Source organism: Pagrus pagrus (assembly GCF_965226575.1).
Source record: "Pagrus pagrus genome assembly, chromosome: 16".
In the NCBI taxonomy this organism is placed as follows: Eukaryota; Metazoa; Chordata; class Actinopteri; order Spariformes; family Sparidae; genus Pagrus; species Pagrus pagrus.
Genome location: NC_140200.1, coordinates 26,564,704 through 26,588,313, shown reverse-complemented (window position 1 = coordinate 26,588,313; position 23,610 = coordinate 26,564,704). Strand labels below are relative to the sequence as shown.

Here is a 23,610-nt window from a genome sequence, read left to right as displayed (position 1 = left end):
GTTGATGACTGAGTACAGGGCCTCTCTGAGTTCCTTCACTACTGGCCATTTCAAGTTGTGAGTTGCAAATTTTCAGAACCCAATGAAAAACAGACTCAATAGGTGTCAGACTGATAAAAACCTTGAAGTCAACACTGTTCAAATATACACTGATGAAATAAAACCACTGAATGTGACATTACAGCCAGTGAAATGGATTTTTTTTAAATCAGCACTTTCTTGACTGTATCATTAACAACAAAAACAACATGAAAACAAGACTCATTCCTCAGTGAGTCCCCCAGTTTAGGGCTACCAGGCTACCAGGCTTTTTCCAAAGTGAGGCCCTCTGCTTCCTCTAAGATAGATGACAGGGAAGCTGCCGTCTGATTGGTTTAAATGTTGCCTCACGCTCTGCTGCTGCGTCTCTGTCTAGTTACAGCCATGATGGATGGTTCCCAGTTACAGTTGTGGCATGTGTTAGGGCATATTTATCCTACGCATCACATTCTTGCTAAAAACAGCAATCTGTGCTCATTAATGGTCCTAATTATTTACTGTATATATACTACTATATACTATATAATATAGTATATATATATATATACTATATTATAAGGTTTTTTTTAATAAGGGTTTAGATCAGAGTATTCAGTAATAGTTGTTACCTCTTTAATCCAGATTTTTTAAAATGTCTTTTGAGCAAAATTTATAGGGAAAAAAACCCCAAAACAGACCAAAAACCCTTGATCTAGGTCATGTTCAGTTCAAATCAGATCCTTTTCCTTCCCCTTCAAATCCGACCAAACTACCCAGAGCCATGGGCTTTGCACCCACAGGGATTTGTAAAACTATTTTTATCATGTTTCCTTTTTTGCTTTTCAAAAGAAATTTGTGTAAATATTTATTAATTCATCCCAGACACAACATATCCCAAGCCACTGCACAGACGTCCTTTGAGGACAATAAGTCCTCATGGATCTGCCAGTGGGTATAAACCACAGCCAGACATATTAGAGCATGAGTCAGTGTATTACCTTAAAGCAGCAGATGCATTAATAAACAACACGGATGAGTGTGTGGATCAGTTGCCTTACTGCAGTACTGTGTTTTTAAGTAGTGGTAGCATAGGCAAATCTGACGTGATTTGTTTATTTGGGGATTAGATGTGCCCGGAGTACTCTCTGAAATCTGGATTAAAGACGGATGTGCGTCACCCAGGAAGATTCTGTCTGATACATTATTCTTGGAAGTTATGGCTGTTTTCAGTAAAGCTGCATCTCAGCCTTTGCTGTTGAAAACAGAGTAGAGGAGCTTGACAGCATTGTGGGCTAAAATCCTCAAATTCTGTAGACTTGTGGTCAGATATGTTAAATCTTCAGAGCTGTAAATAAGGACTAGTTGAAATGTCTGGAAGAAAGACTTTATTTATGAAATTTGCTCTGAAAGCATTACATTCTGAACATTTTCTGAAGATGAAGGTAGAAGTGATGTTGGTTTGGAAGCTGACGGATCTGCAAGCATATGTCTTTCCTGTTTTGTTTTTTGCACTGAGAAACCATCTGACAGTTGTGAGTTTCATTCCAAAATGTTATGCACCATTTAAAAAACAATCAACACAAATCACATGTAGTTTTGGCAAATATATGCTGCCATGAAGCTAAGCCCATTATCAGTGACTGAAAAGATTGAAGCAGACTGAGACCTTGGGTTTAAAAGAGTTTGACATTTTCCAAAATCCATTTTTTTACCTTCTTGTGGTGATTGAGATGATAAGATCAATACCACTGACATATTATATCTTTGCATTGAGTGTGGAGCTAGAGCCAAGAGGTGGTTAGCCTAGCTTGACATAAAGACTGGAAACTGGGGGATACAGCTAGCTTAGCCTGGTTCCAGACCCCTGAACCACCGGGTCATATACAACAGGTCTGGTGATGAGCACATGTGGCTGCACACTTTGAGCTCAGCAGAAACAGTGAAGACTTTGGTGTAGAAAAGGGTGTAATAATTAATCAATTTGTGATCTTAGTGCTTCCAGAGACTTAAATTACGCCAGACAAGCTGTATGGAGACTTTTTTTTTTTTTTTTCAGGGTTTTTTTTTTACCTTTTAAAATAAGTCTCCATCTACTTCAGGAGAATGCTGCAACGCTGTTTCACTGTGAAGCTCCAGAAATGTTTTGTTGACTATGAAACTACACTCGACTTCCCATCGGCATCGAGGTGAATAGATAATGACTGTATTTTCATTTTTGGGTGAACGGCAAGTAATGAGTAAACAAACAAGATAAAACATAGTAACTAATGAGCTTCACATGTGTTGTTGCCATATTTTTGCACTTTGTACCGAGCTAAACTAGCTGTTTTCTCCTGCTTCCAGTTGTAACACTCAGTTACTCACTAATCACCTTCTAATGTGCACAGACATGAAATTGATATTTCTCACCTAACTCTAAACAAGAAGGTGAATAAGCTCATTTCCCAAAATGACAAACTATTATTTTAAAAAGTGGATAGTTTTGAAGGTAGAGTCTGCTTTTGAAGTAGGCTACTGACTTGTAAACTAGAATTGTGTAATGAAACTGCAGCACTTGTGATGGGTAATCACAGCCTGGTCAGTCTAGATATAGTTTCTACTTTACTATTTGTTCACATGATTAAATGCTAAAGTGGATGTTATACTGCTAAAACCCCAATATAAATATGCAGTCACTCATGGTACTCATACAAACAAATGAAAAAGACAAAAACACAGCCATTAAATCATGTTGGTGTATAAAAAATGTTCACTTAAGGCGGTTCAAGTTGGTTACATCACTGGTAAAGCTTTCCATGTTTTAAAGTCCTTTCTAGGAAATATACAACTAAAGTTACAGTATCACACATCTGCAGCATGCATCAAGCAGTTCTGTACAAGCCCTGTTCGTGCATCTTTGCCAACTTAAGGTATAATGGCACATGGATCTATTGCTGCACTAAAAATAAATCATTAATACTTTAAATAATAAATAAAAGAAATCCAGTGAATGAACAAGCCTGTAAATACATAAATAGACAAAGACTTTGCTCAACATCTGTGGTGTGCGGTGTTAAACCCCTTAATGTAAGAAGATCCTGTTTAGTCCTGGCTTGATGGGTTGCTTCAGTCTGGTTAATGCCAATAGTAGTCCATGAGTAATACAGGGCACCAGTATTTACTGTCACTTTAATTGAAATGTTGTCACTGGAGTCAGAGTGCTGTTAAAGGAAGAAAGCCTGGTATTTAGCTCACTTACTGCCTCATTAGCCATCTGCTCCGTATCATTCAGTTGTGACTCAGTTAGCTCCAAAGGTTACAGAGGCAGCAGCAGCCAAATTATACACTCTTATTATTTTTGACAGTCTGATCATGAAGATAGAGAGCTTCAGAGAGGAGAGGGTTATTTAGGGCAGTCGAGGCGAGGGCTGGTTGCACAATAGCTGACTGTGGCTCAGATCTAACAGTCCAACTTCAGACAGACATATAAGTTCTCAGACACACGAGAACACTGTGGTTGGAAACAGATGCAGAGAGTGTTGAGGTAAAAAGAGATGATATTTTTTTAAGTCTGTGAAATATACTACAGATATAGACATCGTGAAAGGTGTAATGTTGCTGGTATGATGTCAACATGTCAACAGATCATTTTCACTGTCACACAGCGTGCGTTACACAGAAAACACAGGCGACATGCCGCTGATAAGACGCGCGGCTGCGGCTGTATACTGTATAAGAACTGCTTTCAAGAATCTTCTCAGATATTGGGTATGATTATATGGTGATATAACACCAGTGTAGTCTTTTCCTGGTTTTAAAGGCTGTGATACAGTAAAGAGAAGTCATTTTCTGAACAGACTCGTTCTAACACTTTGCTTTGTGACACATAGTCACCTAGTCATTATAGCCACATTACTGATGATTATCCAAGAACTCATTGTGTTAATATGTTGTGAATGTACCAATAGTCATCCCTACAATATTGTCCCAATATCAATAAGTGTTTGGTAAAAAGTATTTTGATATTTGATTTTGTAACTCACTCCGAGCATGTATGAATTACTATTGATGAGATTTCAAAATGTCAAGATATACATTGTGTGTATCCTGATATGGCCTAAAAATATTGCAATATATTTTAAGGCTGCATCGCCCAGCTTTAAACTGCTAACACCTGTTTATATGGGCCCCTAAATGAAAAGCAAGAGATTTGGCGAATCACACGGTGCTTAAGTAGCCCTAAGCAATGTGGAAGCTCTAACAGTCATTATTTTCCATAATAACCATGCTCAGATACAAATGCCAGAGCCTCAAAATAAGAAATAATCTGGTGAACAAAGTGGTTTGTTTAGAAGCTAAAGATCTGGATTTTTGTTTTTTTCAGGAGCTAGCGCAGAGAAGAAGAGGGTTGAGAGGAGAGTAAAACATTCGACCAGATACTGAATGCTAATGTTGCTTTGTGTCTCCTGGATGTGAAACAACTAAATGCTAACTTGTTAGCCAAAACTGACTTTAAAAGGTAACCAGATGTCCAACGTTTGTGTTTTCAAACTTGTAGTGAAGGTTGTTTGAGTACTGCTGATTAACACCCGCAGCTCATTGACAGTTTTTTCCCACAGCTGAAGAAAGAGCTACTTAGTTACTTGCAGGTGGGATTAAGAATGGGATCATCATTTGCCTACACAGTTACCTACTGGATACATACATGAATCCATGTTGTCAGTCAGCTTGATAGCATATTTCTATTTGTGGTGACAAAGTTACAGGAACACTAGGCTCTACTTTCTGATAAAGCCCTCCCCCCCCCCGGAAAAAAAAAAAACAGTGTTAGTGTAGCAGAGAAAATGTTTAAACGGAAAGACGAGGGGACATACAAAATGGCGCTTTTGCTAAAGTTAACACAAAAATGATACCAAAATAAGAGGCAAACAAACAAGAGGTTGGCACAACAAAAGGGCTGGGGTGGTTATAGTTGTAGGCAGAGTTGCAGTCATCAATGATACCATTTCCATAGCCTTAGGGCATTGTGGCTATTTTTTTAGGCTTAAAATAAGCTAGTTTTTAATTAGTTTTATTTTTGCACAAATGGCATTAGAATAGTCTAAGAGCAAAACTTGTGCAACCAGCCCGGTGTTGCAGTTTGATTGGGGTCAATATGAGCTTGTGGTATGATTATGTCAAGGAGGAGAATCTGTATAGGTGGTCCAGTCCAGCGTTGGCGGGTGAGTCAAAGTTGGAGATATTCACACCCAGAAGCCTCTGATTGTCATCCTGCCAAACTCATCGCTCCACCTGAACATGCTACATGGAAACAACTTCATTGGTCAGAGGTTTTGCAGTTTATCTTTCACTGCTTCAGTTCAAGCTAAAACGCACACGCTCAGCAGTACACACACCAGTAGATCAGGTTAAACAGGATGTAGGCGCCAGGGAAGATCATGCGAGAGTAGGTGTCAATAGCGTGAGTGTTCTGGATTATCCGGAAGCCACGAATGCCCTTTTTCTTGGTCCCTGTGGGCTCGTTGTCCAGGGAGAGATGCACCACCATTCGCTCCTGTTTTTCCGATGCATCCTCAGCCGCCATGGAGGCCCTGGTGTACCCTGCCAGGCTGTTGGCGTCTGCCTCGCTGTAAGTACCGTCCAGCATCATGGTCCTGGTGTGGGACATGCCACAGGTGCAGGGGAGTGTCTGGGACTGAAAGAAAAGGAGGGAAAGGAATCAAGATTGAATAGAAAGTTGAAAGCACCATTTGGAGACTTGTGCCATTCCTGAAAAAGTTTCTGTACCTGTTCCCTGGCTTTTTCTCTCAGCTTGCGGTCTTTCCCATCCCTCACTGTCGTCAGGTAGTTGACTGCTGCATATTCAAGCACAGACAGGAAGACAAAGACGAAACTGACCCAGAGGTATATGTCCACAGCTTTGATATAGGAGACCCTGGGCATGGAGGCGTTGACTCCGGTGATGATGGTGGACATGGTGAGCACTGTGGTTATACCTGAAGCACAGAGAACATACAATCTTGTTTTAACATAGCAAGCACAGCTTTAGCCAGAAAGATTGTTGGAACATATTTAGAGGATTGATATCTATTTCATCTCCATCTGTCCAGTGTAGAGATTGCTCTGGAACTTGTAGGACAAAGACCAGAACGTGGAGTCACTTTGCTTGTTGTAAAGTAAAAAGTTTAGTTGTTTAGTGAGTGTTTCCCAGAAGGGAAATGTCTCTTAAGAATATCTGTGAACATTTCCATTCAGGAGAGCACAGTGATAGTAGACAGAGACTATTGTCTCTATCTCTGTTAAACCAATAGTTGTGCCCCATAGGCTTCTCACTGTATCTTTAGCTGCATTTTTCTACTCTTCTCAGGCTACTGTTGGTCTATAAATTTCTACCAGAATAAATAAAGTTGATGATATTAGTAGTGCAGCAAAGCTCCATATTAGCAGTAAGTCCTCATGAAGCAGCCAGTGGGTATAAACCATAGCCAGACATTACAGCATGAGTCAGTGTATTACCTTCAGCTAATTCCTTATTTTAAGTTGTTCCTGTGAGTTCTGTGAGGCAAAGGTTTCATTTGAGTGGCCATGCCTGCCTCTCTCACTAAATATATGGGGCAGCATGTCACTAGAGTAACAGACAACTGCAGCTCATTCCTAGCTCTTCATGGCTGTAGCTAGCTATCATTAACTAGCTAATTAGCTTATGGCTCAGTTAATCGTGGAACCAGTGGTCCACAGGATAAATTGTTAACAAGTGTTGTGCATCAACTGCAACTGTGACTTATTCCTTACAAAACCAGAAATGATTGTGGAAACACAAACCAAGACTGTTCTGGCGAGCTTTATTTTGTTTATGTCGAGTTTGAGCCAAGTATGTTTCACGATGACATAACAAGGAAATTAAGCTTGTCTTAGTTGGATTGAACAGAGAAACATGAATTCAGAAGGTTCTCAATTGTATTTTTCTGTTAAGTAAGAAAAAAAATGTAGGTGATTGTTCTTTCTTGACCTTTTGTGAGCTTATTTAGTTCCTTTATTACACCAAATCTAATAGAGATTGGCTGCTGGCATACACTTCCAGCTGAAACTATCAGTCTGTAGAGGTCTTTGACATAACATGAACACTGTTGTTTCTTCACACTCTGCTGATGGTGTGTGTTAATTTCTTTCAAGTTTTACACTAAAATTACATATTGACCCTTTAAAGAAATAGTTTGAAAGTTAAGGAAATACTGGCTTTTTTTCTTTTATTGGCTTTCTTTCGTTACAAAGATCAAATCAAATCTCATGTTTGTGTTTGACTACAGATATGGAGTTAGGATCTGGTCTCATCTCATCTCTATGAATCTCAGACTGTTGTACAGACTGTGATCCAGACACAATCAACTTGTAAACTCTGTATATGTTAAAGAAAAAATAAAACCTCAATTGTCAAGTAACATCATTGAGAAAACAATCAAAGGAGTTTCCCAGACAAACAACAGGGAATTCTGTCTGGCTGATTATTGGTTGACTGAACATGCTGCTGCACTCACCCACTCACTGAACACAGTCCAGGGAGACACATAACAGCACTCTGTTCAAGAGAGAGGAGCTACGGCCTGCCCAAAAAGTCATGAGATTTGTCACTGGGCTGTTAAAGAAGGTTGCAAAATCTGCCTTGAATGTCAACAAAAATAGCAAGAAAGGTGTCTGTGGATGCTTTTTATGTACTATTAGTCAGAGCCAGGCAAGCTGTTGCCTCCTGCTTTATGCTAAGCTAGGCTAACCATTTCCTGACTGCACCTTGAGAACCTTTCAGGTTTCTGTGGATACAGTTCAAATTTGAACAGGTAGGGTGGTCATCGTGTTTCATATCTTCTTACCTAATGAGACTCTGGCAGGAACGGCCCTGCGATCAATCCAAAAGGACACCCATGACAGCATGACCATGAGAGTGGCAGGGAAGTAGGTCTGCAGCAGGAAGAAGAAGATGTGACGCCGCAGAGTGAAGTTGATGTACAGACGGTTGTACCAGCCTGGAGACAGGGGAGACATAAAATACAGTATTGTGTTTGCGATTATCTTGTGTGTCACAGGTAAAACAAAGGTGTGCTGTGCCAAAATGCCATGATAAACACAGAGCCATGGTGACATTAACAACTAATCTTCACAGGGATGATAGAAATCTTGAGGGGCATATAAACCAAACCACACAAACTAATGAACAAACAAAACACCAGCTGATTAGAAAAGAGATAATTGCTTTGGAGGCAAATTCTATGACAGCAGAGCACAGTGAGGTAGGGAAGGGCACAATGACAATATGAGGGAAATATATGAAATATATTAGCCCAGTGATGGGTTTTTCACATCAGTGTTGTAGCGCCTGCATTACAAAAGGGAAGAGCTTTTCTCAGGATTCAGTGCTAATCTGCACTGGTAGAGTAAATTCAGATTGGGAAAAGGCAAACAATTATTTTATTGTCACTCAGGCAGCAGAGGCACCATGCACACTGGTGGAAGGAGAAACAGACTAAATGTGCAGAGGTGTCACTTGGCATGGATTTCAAACCCTTGATGTTTTTAAAACTACTTGAGCTCATTCAACCTGGTGGTCCTCACACAGACAAAGAAAAGTGACAACATTTCACCCATACTCAGGTGGAGTCCCAGGTAATAGAGTACAATGTCTGTTCTGCTTTATGTTAAGGTCCTTGTAATAGGTGTTAGTTCATGGTTAGATAATAATATAATGATGAATAATATAATACATAATATAGGCTTTATTAATCACAATAGGGCATTCTTCTCACTTTAGATCATAGTTAACTGCTAATAAATGCATAATAAAGAATGTATTCATCTTGATGAAGCAACAAAACAGCTCAGTAAAGAAACAATGACATAAAAAGTAAGTTAGGTTATGTAGTTAAACTTAATAAATGTTTTTGTAATGCTATCTTAAAGGAATAGTTCACTCTAAAACAAAATTCAGTCATTATTGACTCACCCACATGCTGGTGATAAGTCCGGTATAGTTTCTTATTCCTCAAAGTGCAGCTGGAGACCACTTTGAGGAATAAGAAACTACACCGGACTTATCACCAGCATGTGGGTGAGTCAATAATGACTGAATTTTGTTTTAGAGTGAACTATTCCTTTAAACAAATATAAGAAAGGTTTTAATTAACGTTCTTAAGCATTTATAAACTGTTAACAGGTCTCTTATAAGTGCTCATACATTTTTCCTAATCAAATAATGAACATGTTTATTATGCCATTATAAAACATGTATAATGTTATTAATATAATAAGCATCTCATAGGGACCAAATTACATATTAATTAACACTCAAGGGAACAAAAACAAGGACCTTAATATACACATCCAGTCTCAGAAGTACATCCCTGCTTCCAGTGGTTCATTCATCTGAGTTTAAAGAACTCCTGTTTGTCTAGAAATTCAGAATCTAAGGACATCTGTGACCATTGTTTAACCACATGAAGCCTCTGCTAACTGTCCAAACTAAACAACAAAATGCCGCACAGAAGACTTGTTCCAGCTAAACATTTATACAGTCATTGGTATCCACACTGTTATCTCAAAATGCCGTCTTTGTAATGTATGTCTCTCTTTTTCATTCGTTTTCCTTTCTTCTCATGCATTATGTGAAGCACTTGGGATTGCTTTTGTATATAAAATATGTAATATGAATGAACTTTTCTTCCTTGCCTTGCTTTGTTTGTTTTTTTGTTTTTGGCTTAATTTACTGATGTTCAACTTTGGCAATGCGACCACTTCTGACTCTGCAATATAAGGCCTGAAGAATGACACAGCAGGCCTCGGGGCAAGAAGTGAATGAAGGGTCCCTTCAGATTCCCCAAGTGTTCTCCAACTTGCAGACATATTGATTAAACATTAGTCATGGCATTAGTTATGTGATAGATAATGCTCCAACGAAGTGTCCATTATGATCAATTGATAGACAAAGTAGAGGCCAGAACGGTAACCTCTGCAGAGCCCATCAACTTCTCATTATTAACACTGAAATATTCATGGTACTGAAGTAGATTTTGACACAGGGCCCCTCGACATTATGGAGCCTCATGATTAGGCTGAAATGCGAGAGTCACATTAAGGTTCATTAAGTTTCAGTTTGATCAATTAATCTACACAGTGGACCTGATGCCTTTGGAGCTGTGGGGTTATCCAGCCTTGTGGAAAATATCTATGTAAAAGTCAGTGTTTGTTCTGCCAGGCTACCTGTGCTGCTGTAGAAAGCCAGTCTGGAGGTAGTGTGAAACTTCTGGATGAGGAACTGAGACAGAGAAATCCTGTCATCGGTGCTCAGGGACTCATCACCGCTTTTCCAATACAGCATCAGGTCTTCATCTGTGTAAGCATCTGCAGGAAAGAAAGCATGCATGTAAGTTGTACTAGCTTCAGAATCAGCTGCAGCAGTTTGAGCTCTGCTGGACACAAAATCGCAAATAAAAGCCAGAAATCAACTGCTGGCTGAGTCTGGACTGAAAGCCGTACAAATAAAGTCGCTTATAAAGGCTGGCAAAAAACCCCAAACTGTATATAGGGATCTTCTATACACAGTGTTGTAAAAAGTCCCCAAAAGTCATACTTAAGTAAAAGTAAAGATATTAAATATTAAGTACTAAACTATCAAAAGCTATTTTCTGGCAGTAAGTGTACTGAAGTATCAGTAAAAGTAAAATTATACATATCTTTACATGTGCATATATATGTGTACACATGCATATTTTATATTATGGTTCAACAAATAATCAATATTCAGCATTTTTTTTCTACGTAATTGCTTATTAATTCATTGATGTGCTATTTTAGCTCTGATCTAGCATGCAATCTGCAAAGTAACTAGTAACTAAAGTAATCAGTAAAATGTAGTGGAGTAAAAGTACAATACATGCTTAAATGTAGTGAACCTCCAAATTGTACTTAAGGACAGTACTGGAGTAAATATACTAAGTTACATTCCAGCACTGACTGTATGTCTATGTTTACATGCCTATTCACACCACCACTCTCTGGCTCTTACTTTTTTCTTTAAACACAAGTTTGATTCATTCAGTCATTCCAACCATTTAGAGTCATGACAGGTTTTTGAGTGGTGTTATGTTACTGATGAAACTTGACACTTCCTGCAGACCTTTAAAATCTAAAGCCTAATGTGAATTACTGTACAGCAGGTGTCAGACATTGATGGTCGAAAAACTGAAAGATTGATTAATATGTAAAAAAAAAAAAAAAAAAAAACTGTGAGTGACAAGAGTTTCTGAAGTAGTAGTAAAAGAAAATATAATGATGTGAAAATACTGATCTAAAACATGATGCAATTAAGGTCTATCTGACATCGCCTTGTTGGTGTTTTTTGGCCAATCATATTGGAACACATTGTTATACTGTTCAGTTAATATTTGTGGACTGAGTTCACATATTATTTTCCGTTTTACTTTCATTTTTCAGTTTTCAGATGTCACAGTTCGACAACCTAAAATACTGTTAGGTTTAGACAACATAAATCATTTGTTATGCTAAGCAGCAAAAATACTTTGGTGAGATTTGGGCAACAAAAATACTGTTAGGTTTAGGCATCAGAAATTCTTGGTTAGGCTTAGGGAACAAAAATACAGTAATATACTTAGGTTTCGGAAAAATTGGTTTGGGTTAAAATACACCCTTTTGAAACATTAACCATGTGTGGGCAACTTGTGTGCGTATTTGTCCGGCTTTATTCCCCGAGCTGCAAAGCTATGAGATTACAAAAATGCCATTGGTCAGTTGCACTTATGGTCCTGGAGCAACAAACTAACAAAGGGATATCATTATATGCATGTAATTAAAAAACACTGTTATTCTACTACTTCTTGATAAGTAACAGTATATGATAATTAAACAGCAATAAATAATTCACTGTTTTTGGTCAGTGTGGTGCTGATTGAAGCAAAATGCTGCCAAATGCTTTGGGCCTTTAGTAATTAGTAGCACATTACAATATTTCTAGTGTCTTCTAAGCAATAGAGTGGAGGGTGAGGGCATATGAATACTTACAGCTCTCCAGTTCCAGCGTGCATGTCTGCGAATCCAAAGGGAAACGACTGAAATCCATGTTGCATGCAGCTGTAACTGTAACCCTGGTGAATTAAAGCAGAGAGTTAGCAGCTCTATACTGCTGCATCAAGGCACCAAGTGTAATTTGGTAGGTGGGCAAAATCTGCAAAGTGCAGATGTGGGGGGAGCTTCCTGTCCTCACCTCAGGCTATACAGGACATGACCATCAGGGAAGACCCGCAGCATGATGTTGTCAGTGGTGGTGTCATGGATGAAAGACCTCTTAGAGTGGACAAAGAACACATCGGGCACCCAGATTTTCTTCACCAGGCGCCCGTCAAAGGTCATGCTCTTGTTGGTGGCGCTCGGGAAGGCCAGCCTCTCGTCCTTCCAGTAGTGCCTCAGATACAGGGTCATGGTGAAGTCCTGAGGGAGCGGGGGGAGGGGTGACAGAAACAGCCTCTGGATTAAGTCTCACTACGAGGACTCTACTTGCTTGCTGCCTCCACTTTATTGAATTCCTCTGGGATTACACTGCTGAGGCTGATGTCTGATGGATTATATGGAATGTTTATGACTAAACATACATGGTCAAGGGAAGTGTTGGACATATGTTAACTTAGTGCAGTCCAAAGCTTCCATTGGTCCTAGATTACTCTTGTCCTCGCGCCTCCTTGCTCCTGTTGCTATGCAGGCAGGATGGAGCTGCGTCTGCACTACTCCCTCCTGCCACAGGAGATCATCCTCTATCCCATTCTCCTTATGGCATTACATAAGACCAGATCAGTTTGGAATAATGGCTCCAGCAACACACGGTACTCTTGGCACCCACCATAAAAGTACCTTTGATGTTGTGTAAGATGAGTTCAGGGACATTACTGAATCTCTCCAATGAGTATTAACTGTAATGTATTGAACATGTACTGATGAGAGATGCTTTCAAGTACTCTGATCTGAAGTCTTTATCTTTGAATGCATAGAACTGCCAGTATATACAGTAAGTTGATTATAATGGCCCTGAAAGCTGGATCTCTTTAAGCGAGATTATGTAATTTTTGAAAGAATAAATGAAATGTTGGATTTATCAGCAACAAAACGCCTCTTTGCTCAGGTCCCTTCTCATTGCACTCAGGGGCTTTTGCTGCTGCAGCCTCACTTGGTTCTGATGTTAGCTAATCTTAGCACACTTAGCACACACACTCACTTCTGAGTTGTCTATCTTGATGACTCTCCTCTACTTGTGCTACATTTTAGCATTACCAGTACCTTGTAATTGCTACAAAAATTAAGTTGAATTCAAAAGCAATTAAATATTAATCTCAAATTAACTACATATCAGATAAATATTGTCTAACTTAATATAAATCATCAGGTCCCTGACTTCATGACTGTTGATGAACGTTCTCAGTCATCCAGGTCATGGTCATTCTAAGTGCTGAATCGTAGGCAACTGGACGTGTTTCACTTCGTTGAAGACGTTTCACCTCTCATCCAAGAGTTCTGAAGAACAAGTCCAGCTGCCTACGATATAGCATAGGACTTTGGGACTCTTCTTGTACTGTAAGGCTACACCTAAGTATCCATTTTTATGCCATAATTGCCACAAAATAGTTGAATTTATTCACAAAAAATGCAAAACACTTTAGTCTGCTATCAGTATGACTTCATAACTCTTCTCTAGTCCGACTTGTCTTACTGTTATATTACATTTTAGCAGTCGTTATTATCCCATAATTTCCACGATATAAAAAGTTTAATTTATTAGCAAAATGGCATAACACTTTAGTCTGCTGTCAGTATGATGGCTAATGTTGACAAACGTTACACATTGCTGTGTAAATGACAAACACTGAGTCAATGCTGTGACTTCATTATTATCCCATTTGCTACAAAATAGACTTGAAGTCATTGGCAGAAATTAATTAATAATGACATTACTGAGTCAGTGCTGTGACTTTGTGACTCTTCTCTCCTTGTGCTACTGTTATACTTTATTTCAGCATTCATTATTATTCTATAACTGCTGCAAAATAAAGAGCTGAATTTATTATGTAAAATGACCATCAGTATGAGGGTTATTGTTAGCAAAACTTAGACAGCTATTGCTGTGTAAATTACATTTCTGAGTCAGTGCTATGAATTTATGATATATTATATTTTAGTTACACAGGCTTACTTTAAATTACTGTAAGGTGTTTTTCGTCTTTTCATCAACTCCTTGTTGAAACCAAGTGCGAATGTATCCTGCTAACAAGCACTGTGTGTGTTTTCAAAGCCTGATATATTTTATTTCCACTCAGCCAAAGAGATTGTTCTCCACCTTTAACCTTTTACTTTGAGTCAATCCCACACTATCAGTGTAGCTGAAAATAGTCTCCATAAATGGTTGTACCAGAAAATTCTGGACCCAGTGTTCCCCTTTTATTACTAGTGTACTGTAAACCAAAACAAGCTGAGCCATCGTGAGTTGTTTTCAGTGATTTAAGTATTCAGCAGGAATCAGTGGGCTTAGGGAGTTCACAGGCAGGGTAGGTAAGTGAGAAAGTACTAAGATATGGACAAGCACATTGTGGTTGTTGTTGTTGTTTAGATATTGTGACAGTGAGAAAATGACAAAACAATGTTTCCTTTAAAACCTCATGTTTACTGGATATGGGACGTTATGCAGAACGTTAAGCTGGAAAAGATCAGATGTACCCTCAACGGTTCCATCAACAGATTCTACAAAACCTGGGACCCTCTAATAACTTAAACAATTTACCTGGTCTGGAACTGGAACTCTGAACGTTTACACCTGCCCTTGGACAATCCTGTGATAAGGAATGTTAGGTGCACTTGTCCTTTTTTTTTTTCTTTTTTTTTCCTAGTCTGTCCGTGTCTGTCACAAGTTTGTCAGGTTGATTTTGGGTTTGGTTTGTTTTTGCTTTTTTACTGGGACTGTTTTTCTATGGTTATTTGTAAAACAGATAATATATTGTTCTATATGATAATTGAAAAACTACAAATAAAGTGTTAAAAAAACAAAAAACCTTGTGTTTACTAAACCTGCCAACTTCTGTATGAAACAGTAATAGATCATTTGCTGTGAAGCTGTTCTGAAACCTGCAGCTCTGTGATATGACATAATGTCATTAAGAGCAGCCGTCGTCTGGAATCATTAATTTTTTCCTCTTTCTGTTCCAAAACAATTAAATACACAACTCTGGGATCCAAATTAAATGTAATCCTTGGTCGTCCTTGCAAAAAGGCGCTTACACAACATCAGGACGCCAGTTTTTGAACCAATTTATGGTTCCAGAACAGAAGGTTGATTTAATTACATTACTCAACATGCATTCAGTCTGACTTTGAGCAAAATAAACAATTCCTACCACTGAGCTTTCATAATCTGATTCAGATTATCCAACAGAAAACAACAGCTAAATGACTCAAATTTATAGTCATGTCAAAGTACAGAATCCTTCTCATGCCAGTCGCACAACACAGAAATCTGACAAAGGACAGCTGATCACTTTAGACTGTATTCAGGCTCTGATCTGCTGTGTCCAATCAAAAACGTTGAATTGAGAAGACAGTGTCCCCACAGTCTTGGTCACAGTGGTGCTCATGTGTCCATTTTCATTCTGTTAATGTTCCTGCCTAATTAGTTTCTTTGTCTGACGAGAGCTTCCTCCCCATGTGTTGAGGTAGTGTGAGTTCATTTGTTAAAGTCAGCAACTTCCACAGATGAAAACTGAATCTGTCACACATTCACTGCCGTCATTTGCCACCAGTAACATTATCCACTGGGACAGTAGCATTAATAATGACATTATATTTCTACTTCTTCAATAATCTCATTACTTTCAGTTTGCTTTCAAACCTGACTGAGTATTAAGCAAGAGAGACAGAATGATCCCAGTAATCCTCCATTTTCACAACCACACAGAATCTATTCTAATGAGTTTTTTCAGTATCTGCAGCAGTTTTGGTTTTTTTTTAAGTCAGGCTACAGCGTCTACATTATTTGTAATAATTCAAGCCACTTACCATGTCTACTTCTGATATGCTGTCCAAGCTTTCCACCTGAACATCCACGCCAACTGGGACAGCTGGGCCTGCACATAAATATCAAACAGATTAGAGTTGTGTATTTGTATATTTCCCAGAGAAACAACTGTACTGTACATATTATTTCAGGTCTATATGTCACATCTGGAACCAAGACTTAAAGAAGAAGAAGGTCCAGAGTACAGTACTGTAGGTCCTATTATATGCAAAGATGCATGACATGCTAATGTGGAAACTGGACATATATTTTATATAAACAATTTCACTGTTTAGAACCACATAGATCCAAAATCCAAAGAGAACGCATATCACCGGAGCAACTGACAACTGCTGCTCTTTGCTTGCTATCCTTGGCTTACGACTGTTGGGTAATAAGCTAGTATGGAGGTGATTTACAGCAGCAATGACCAGGACTGTGACTCCGGGGATGAGAAGACACGGCAGGCAGGGACAGGACAGGAGAGGTATGAAGCAGCAGAGGAGCGAGAGGTGAAAACTGCTGTAGAGCCAGAATATTTTTTACATCTTACTCAGTGATTTGAGTATTTATTTCAACCAAACCAGAGGAGATTTTTGAATGGCAAACCAATTTTATTAATCATTTTATCAATGAGTTATAAAGGCAGTTAAACTCATCTTAGTTTTGAAAGGGAGAAACCTGAATTCAGATGGTGCATAGTTGTATTTTTCTGTTTGGTAGGAAATTAGATGTAAGAATTAAAGCTAAGAGAGCTTGTGAACTGCAGTGAGCTGACAAATCTCCCAGCTGAAATGACAGCGGCTATCAGAATATCACCTCTTCAGTACAACCTGGTAATAGGAGACCAGATGGGCTGGAGCTAGCTGGTTAGCGTGCTAACTTCAGTACACAGATGCCTTTGACATAATGTCAACGCTGTTTCTTCACATTCAATATTTAAAAGGCTTTTATCATATTTTATACTGTTATCTTTCTCTGATGAAGAATTATACCAGGAAAAAAAATACACAAAGGTATCCTTCAATAAAAGCGTGACAGCTCTATGTCACTTCTGACGCAGTCTCAGTCACGATCTGTATCACACAGTCTTTAGGATTATATCTAAGGCCAGTTTTCCAGTTATAAGGAGGAGTATCCTCATAGCAAAACAAATTCACATACCCTTCTGTCATTTGTGTATTAAAGTCACATTGACTGCTGTAGTATTGTTAATCTGAGCAGCAGTAAGGGTGCCAGCCTTACATAACCAGTGGCATGGCAAATCTGCTACCTGGAAGGGAGGATATTAACTCATGCCCAGTTCCAGCTGTCAGCAGTGTCCTCCCTACTCTTACTCACACCATATGCCACATATCACGTGCCAGACTCTGCAATGCCTGAGCCCTTGCAGACATGTTGCCTCCGTGGATGCAACACCAGACACCTGCTGAGAAAAAGCTTGGACCGGCAGTGCTCTTGGTGCTGGATTGGTCTGTAATTTTACTCTGTCTCAACTCTCTCTGCAGCTGGGTCACAGGAGGCCACAGCCAGAATATAGCAACCATCCAGAGGAGGTAAATAGCTGCGTATCTTCCCTAAATTACAGGGTACGACAGCCTGTGTTCTGTGCTTCAACGTTCAGAATGTTGCCTCCAGATTGAGGCTGAAAAAGTGAGGTTTGTGTGTGATCAGGCTGGACAATCAGGCACAGATGAAATGTCCTGTGTGGGGTTTTGCCAAAAGATTTCCTTTTGCTATTTTGAGCTGACAGCATCAGCGAATTATTCTACGTCACTGATTATCAGATGAGACCCATGAATGCAACATGGCGATGCTCCACTTCATAATTGCTATTGGCCCTTGTAGCCATCAGAAGCACTTCCGTGTGGGCTGTTTTTAAGTGGGGCATGAAGCAAGAGAGCGCCAGCCAGTGTTCTCTCCCTGACCTTACAGTCCCACAGACATGAACACCACAACGATGTTTATCAAAATCACAGAGGAGCAGACATTATAAGTCAAAGTTAAAATGCAAAGCCTGTTGGGCACACACAGCCTGCAGAACAGGCACATTGAGAGCTCCAATAAAGCCCAAAGGTTTAATTTTGTACCTCATCCTACTCTTAAAATGGAATTATCCTCAGAGTGAAAACAAAAGCACATAATCCATATGCATTCACAACCTGACAGAAAAGCAAATATTTCATTAGCTATACGTGGGGATTTATCCAGCTACTGAATTTTTTATCAGGTAGATTATTTGAGTCACTGTTTATATGGACTTTCAGTTCTCCCTGTGGATGAAATTTCATAATATCTCTAATTAAGAAAGTTAAACTTGTGGACTACATAAAGATCATTAATCTAATAACCACAGGATGTCAGTGTGGGGGGGAGACTTTTATTTTGATGTGTACCAGCAGATGTTCAGCCATAATAAAGTCTAAACCCTGAAATGAGGCAGTAGGGGAATATTCCACTTGTGGAGGCAGTTTGAGTTGAGTTTTTGCAGGTACTTTTTAAGATGTGTGAGCTCTCCCTTCTGTGTTTACTGCTCTAAGCTAATCAAAAGGAACTTTGTGTTTCTGAGCAGGCATAAAAGAGAAGTTAAAAATACACCCCCCTCTGAGCAGGACTGCAATTAAATGATTAGGGATGAGGCAAACGTGAGTTGCAGGCTCCCCCCTTCACCCATTTCTTTACATTGCATGTGCACCCAGTCTTTTCAGTATGTACAGTGGCACACGGCAGACTACACATGGCAGCATCATTATAACCACAAACAGTGCTCTAATACATGAACATAGCTTTTGTTAATTAATAAGTGGTCATTGGTATATAATATAATATAATATAAATGAATACAAGAATGTGTTCACTGTACCTGCAACTGAATCAGTAAAGCTCTTAAAATGATTTTCTCTTATGTAGTTGAAAAATATTATTATCTGCCTTGTGAGGATTTAAGAGTTACAGTATATCTGAATCCTTTTTTTATTCCATTGGCACTTGGTTTTCCACTGCATTGGACATGTACATAAGTCCTTCAAAATAAGATAGAATAGATAGAAAAAGTTATTGGCACGATTTTTTACTTGTTTGGAGTAAAACGGGGCTAGGTTTGAGATTTTGGTTTGAAGTTTATCATTTTTGCTGACACTGTGATTCACAGGCACATTTATTGTCAGACGAATTTACACTTATTCAAATCCATTTGCACACAGTGAACCTGGGGCCTTTCAGGACCCCTTCAAATCTGAGACACCGGAGCGTTTGCTTGCTTTGCCCAATTATTCTGCCTTGCATCCAAAATAAGAAAAAAATGCATATAACCCCTAGTATTTAGCCATACAGATACTGTAGTTCTGATTTTACAGTATGTGTCCGCACAAATACAATGCAGGAGAATGAATTCTGCATCTGGAGGATCCAAAGGCCTATGTACGCCTTTTGTTCATTGATTTTAGTTCTGCTTTTAATACATTACAGCCTCATCTGCTCTTGCATAAAATGACCCAGATGAATGTTAATCCTTTTATTGTTAAGTAGTTTTATTCTTTTTTAACAGATAGAACCCAAAATGTCAGGATTAACGACTCACTCTCCGAATCCAAATGCATCAGTACAGGTGCACCTCAGGGCTGTGTAAGCTCACCGGTCCTCTTCACCCTTTACACAAACGACTGCACCAATAGTCTCCCGGGCAAACCTGTTTTTTAATTTTCTGATGATACTGCCATTATCAGCCTGCTTCATCAGAACTCAGACCCATCATTTTACTTCATGGAGGTTAATAAATTTGTTCGGTGGTGTGACAACAACTATCTCATCATTAACGCTAAAAAAAACTGAGGAGATGGTGTTTGACCCTCGGTCGGTGGGGGACCATACTCCACTGTCCATACACAGGGAGGAGATCAAACAGGTCACATCTTACAGATACCTGGGTATGCACCTGGATAACCTCTTCAGCTGGAGTGATCATGTAGATAATGTGTGTTCCTGTTTACAGCAAAGGCTGTACTTTTTACGCAGACTGAGGGTCTCTGGTGTCAGCCAGAACATCATGTTTTTATTTTATCAGGCAGTGATGGAGAGTGTCATCAGGTGTGGGATGACGGCGTGGTTCGGCAATCTCTCTACACAGTCCAAATCTTAGCTGCAGCGCCTAAATTCTAATAGATCTGTGCGCTGAGGCCTGGGAAGTGTGCAATAACTTGGTGTTCTGTTTGTTTTGTTTTTATTTGCTTTAATCTTTCATTGGATGTCATGAGTGTGTATGTAGCCTACGTGTACGTCTTTAGCCGTCATGTGTATTTATTTATTTTTTCTTTATTTTTATGTGTATTTATTGTCTGTAAGGGCAGCTACTACTATGCACTATGCACTTTGAGTCCATGACAAATTTCCCCTAGGGGACAATAAAGTATATTCTATTCTATTCTATTCTAACCTGGTTAGCCAGGGGAACTGGGGATTCAAGCCAGCGCCCTTTTGATTGCTGGACGACCCACTCTACCTCCTGAGCTACAGCCACCCTGCGCTGACGCAAGACTTAAACAAGACAATGTATACATATAAATAACTGTTTGTATTGTTTGATTTTTATTTCATTCTATTCTAAGTTAAAAATATCTGTATGTATGTTGAGCAGCATGGAGGGGCAACAACTTACATTTCATATCATGCATATCATGTGACCCTGTGTCGCAAAATAACAAATACATTTTGATCAGGAAGACTGTCTTTATGCTATTCATCAGTCACATTTCTCCCTCGCCCTCTCTGACATCATCTGCTGTCCGTGGGTGTTTACTCCTTAGTTTAACCAACCAGATTATGCCACAATCTCCTTAAACCAATGATATCATTGCTGCCAAACATTAAATCTGTTCTCCTCTCTGCTGCTGTCAGCTGTCATTTCAGAGTGAATCACCTCACCCTCCTTTACTCCGGTCACCTCCAGCGCCCCAGGTGTGAGCTCAACAGAAGCCTGCGCCTCTTCACGTTCATCCAGATCTCAGTCATTCTCTTTAAACAATTACTACTACCAGTGTCTAGACCCCATCAGGGGGTATCCTATACCACACACAGCTCCATGACAGCTCATAATATGCTCATTTTCAGTTTCATACTTTTATTAAGGTTTCTTGTTGAAAATGTTTACATGCTTTAATGTTCAAAAACGTATCTCTTATCTATTTATCTCATACTTTCCATTGCTGCAGCACCTCTATTCAGCCTATGTCTGAATGCTTCATTTTAGCTCCTGTCTTTCCCCCATTCTCATCTGGTCACCCTAGCTGGGAGTATGAATTCAACAAGTGGCTAAGTCTTATATATTGCACCTTTAAAGAAAAAAACATGAACATGCACATTATTGTGCATGAGAGCTGTTGGTAGGTCTATTTCTGCTGGCGGTTCCTATTTTGTTCCATGTAGACTAGCTTTAAGAGAGCATTCCTTCAGACAGCGAGGGATCGACGCCACTGTTTTTAATATCAACTGAATGGCAGCTTAGATGAACGTGTCTGCCACTCATGAATGTGCACAGTTGTTGCTGCCATTGCTTTTTGTTTTTGCTTTTTCATGTATAGCTCATTTGACTAAACAAGACACATCATTCTAGTCTTTCAACTTGCTGTTGCAGCTTGCAACAAAAACACAGGTATAATTAACTGATATCTGGGTTCCCTGAATTATAAGGTTCAGCTTACAAGGTACATTTATTTATCAATTCTACAACACAGGGATGTACAACCAAATGCAAGCTGTGGTCCCTTTCTGCTACAAACAAAACAAAAAGACAGTTATTTATATATCTAAATAATATCTAAATAAATAATGAATGAATAAATAAACAGCAGCTGTTCACCAGAAGTGCTCAAACAGATCAATGAGGAGAAACTGAAGTGGAGCAACATCAGCTTCAAAGACAATACACAACCTTTATGATACTAGTATGCACAACTTGCTAATTCCATATGTGTTCCTGTTGTGTCATATTGATATTTTTTTCTTTTATTTTAAGCTACAACCTGCTCTATTTAGCAGCATAATGACATGATAGTAGGTGGAAAGTAGCGGCCTATATAAATTATGGCACAGGCTGTTAGTAGGATCAGAGTGAGCTGCGAGCCTCCGCATACACAACATGAATGTCGCCTGCTGGCACTTGCTGTCTGAGATAAATGAGAGTTAGTGGAATTGGACCTCACGTCTCCTGCCGAGGTGACGTGAGCTGTCTGATTTTTGTGTTACTTTTGAGATTAAACCATTGAAAATGTTTATTCATGACAAGATAAAACTAAGTACAGAAGACTCATAAAATTGTGTGAACTGACTTATCAATGTCCGTTACTCAGCAACAGCTATACAGCTAACATTAACCCTCATAAGCTACTGATCATATCAGACCAAGTAAGGTTTTAGAAACCAAATCTGTCTTTAATTGTATCTTTAATTGCTTATTAATTCAGCTTCACTTGTGAGAGAAAAATATTTCTTCACAGAGAGGTGGTGGTGTTCATGTCATTGATGCTCGGTGCTCAAATGCAGTCATGGTTGATGGACAGGGCTTACCTGATGTTGAACCTTTAATAATGATGCTGACCATATTATCATAACCATTTGTTTCTGTTGTTTAAATTTTTTTAAAAAAGCACTTCAGAATTATTTCCTGGTCATATACACATTTATGTTTATAGCCTAAATAACTGCAAATATGCAAATATGTTTGTGTAGTATGAAGGAGTTACAAACTTTGTGTTGTATATTGACAAACAAATGTTGAACCTTGAGCTTGCACAATCTGGCTTCAGTGGCTGCTGGATACAGAAACCTGTCAATCATCCTCTTCACTCACAGCACAACTTGCCAACCATGAGAACTTGGAGATTTTGGAGTCCAAAGCAGCGGCCTGAGGGGCCTGGATAAAGCGCCAAAGGCGGAGCCCCATTCATTTCTATGAAATTGCTCAGTGGCGCTCGGAGCAAAAATTTTGACTTTGACTTAAAAAATTACCCAGATCTTCCTTATTGTGCAGCCCATAGAGCCCACACACGAGAGACTCAATTGGCCAGGCTTGTTAACTTCTGGTTTAGCTCTTCTGGACTTTCAAAATGTAATCGAACTGAATGGCTCAAATTGGGGCTAAAAAAAAAACCATATCCACCGTTTTATAGCCGCTTCTTTCACAATGTAAGCTTATGGGAAAAAGTCCATTTAGGCCAGTGTGCATCATGTGATATTGTAATTACACGGTTTGGAGACTTTGTCAAATTGGCTTCAAAGCCTGGCACTGTTCCTTTGGTCTTCGTCCTGCCCGTGAAAAAGAGTTTCAGAGGTTTCATTTCCTGAATACTTGAGAATCTTAAAAAAAATGATAATAGAAAAAAATAGTTTGCACATCTAGTTCATGAGCCAGGTGTGTAGGAGAGGAATGTGTAGACCAGACGCTGCAAGCAAACTCTGGCACACTGTCCAATTTGCAAAAATACATTAATTTGTGATGTTTCGGTAGTAGACCTTCATCGGTCAATTAC

The 23,610-nt window shown here is 39.2% G+C and overlaps 1 protein-coding gene across 1 annotated transcript in view; it reads right to left on the bottom strand.

The window, feature by feature from the left end:
- Positions 1 to 1,386: 1,386 nt before the first annotated feature.
- The window catches only part of LOC311271759 (gamma-aminobutyric acid receptor subunit rho-2-like), a 28,552-nt gene continuing 6,328 nt past the window's right edge, over positions 1,387 to 23,610 (bottom strand). Inside the window, exons 3-9 of the mRNA XM_084377581.1 lie at positions 16,090 to 16,157; positions 12,263 to 12,486; positions 12,061 to 12,143; positions 10,243 to 10,383; positions 7,863 to 8,015; positions 5,785 to 5,993; positions 1,387 to 5,692 (exon numbers count right to left, since the gene is read on the bottom strand). Of these exons, the coding sequence (XP_084233707.1) occupies positions 5,378 to 5,692; positions 5,785 to 5,993; positions 7,863 to 8,015; positions 10,243 to 10,383; positions 12,061 to 12,143; positions 12,263 to 12,486; positions 16,090 to 16,157 (1,193 nt within the window). The 3' untranslated portion in view covers positions 1,387 to 5,377. The remainder of the gene's footprint in view (positions 5,693 to 5,784; positions 5,994 to 7,862; positions 8,016 to 10,242; positions 10,384 to 12,060; positions 12,144 to 12,262; positions 12,487 to 16,089; positions 16,158 to 23,610) is intronic.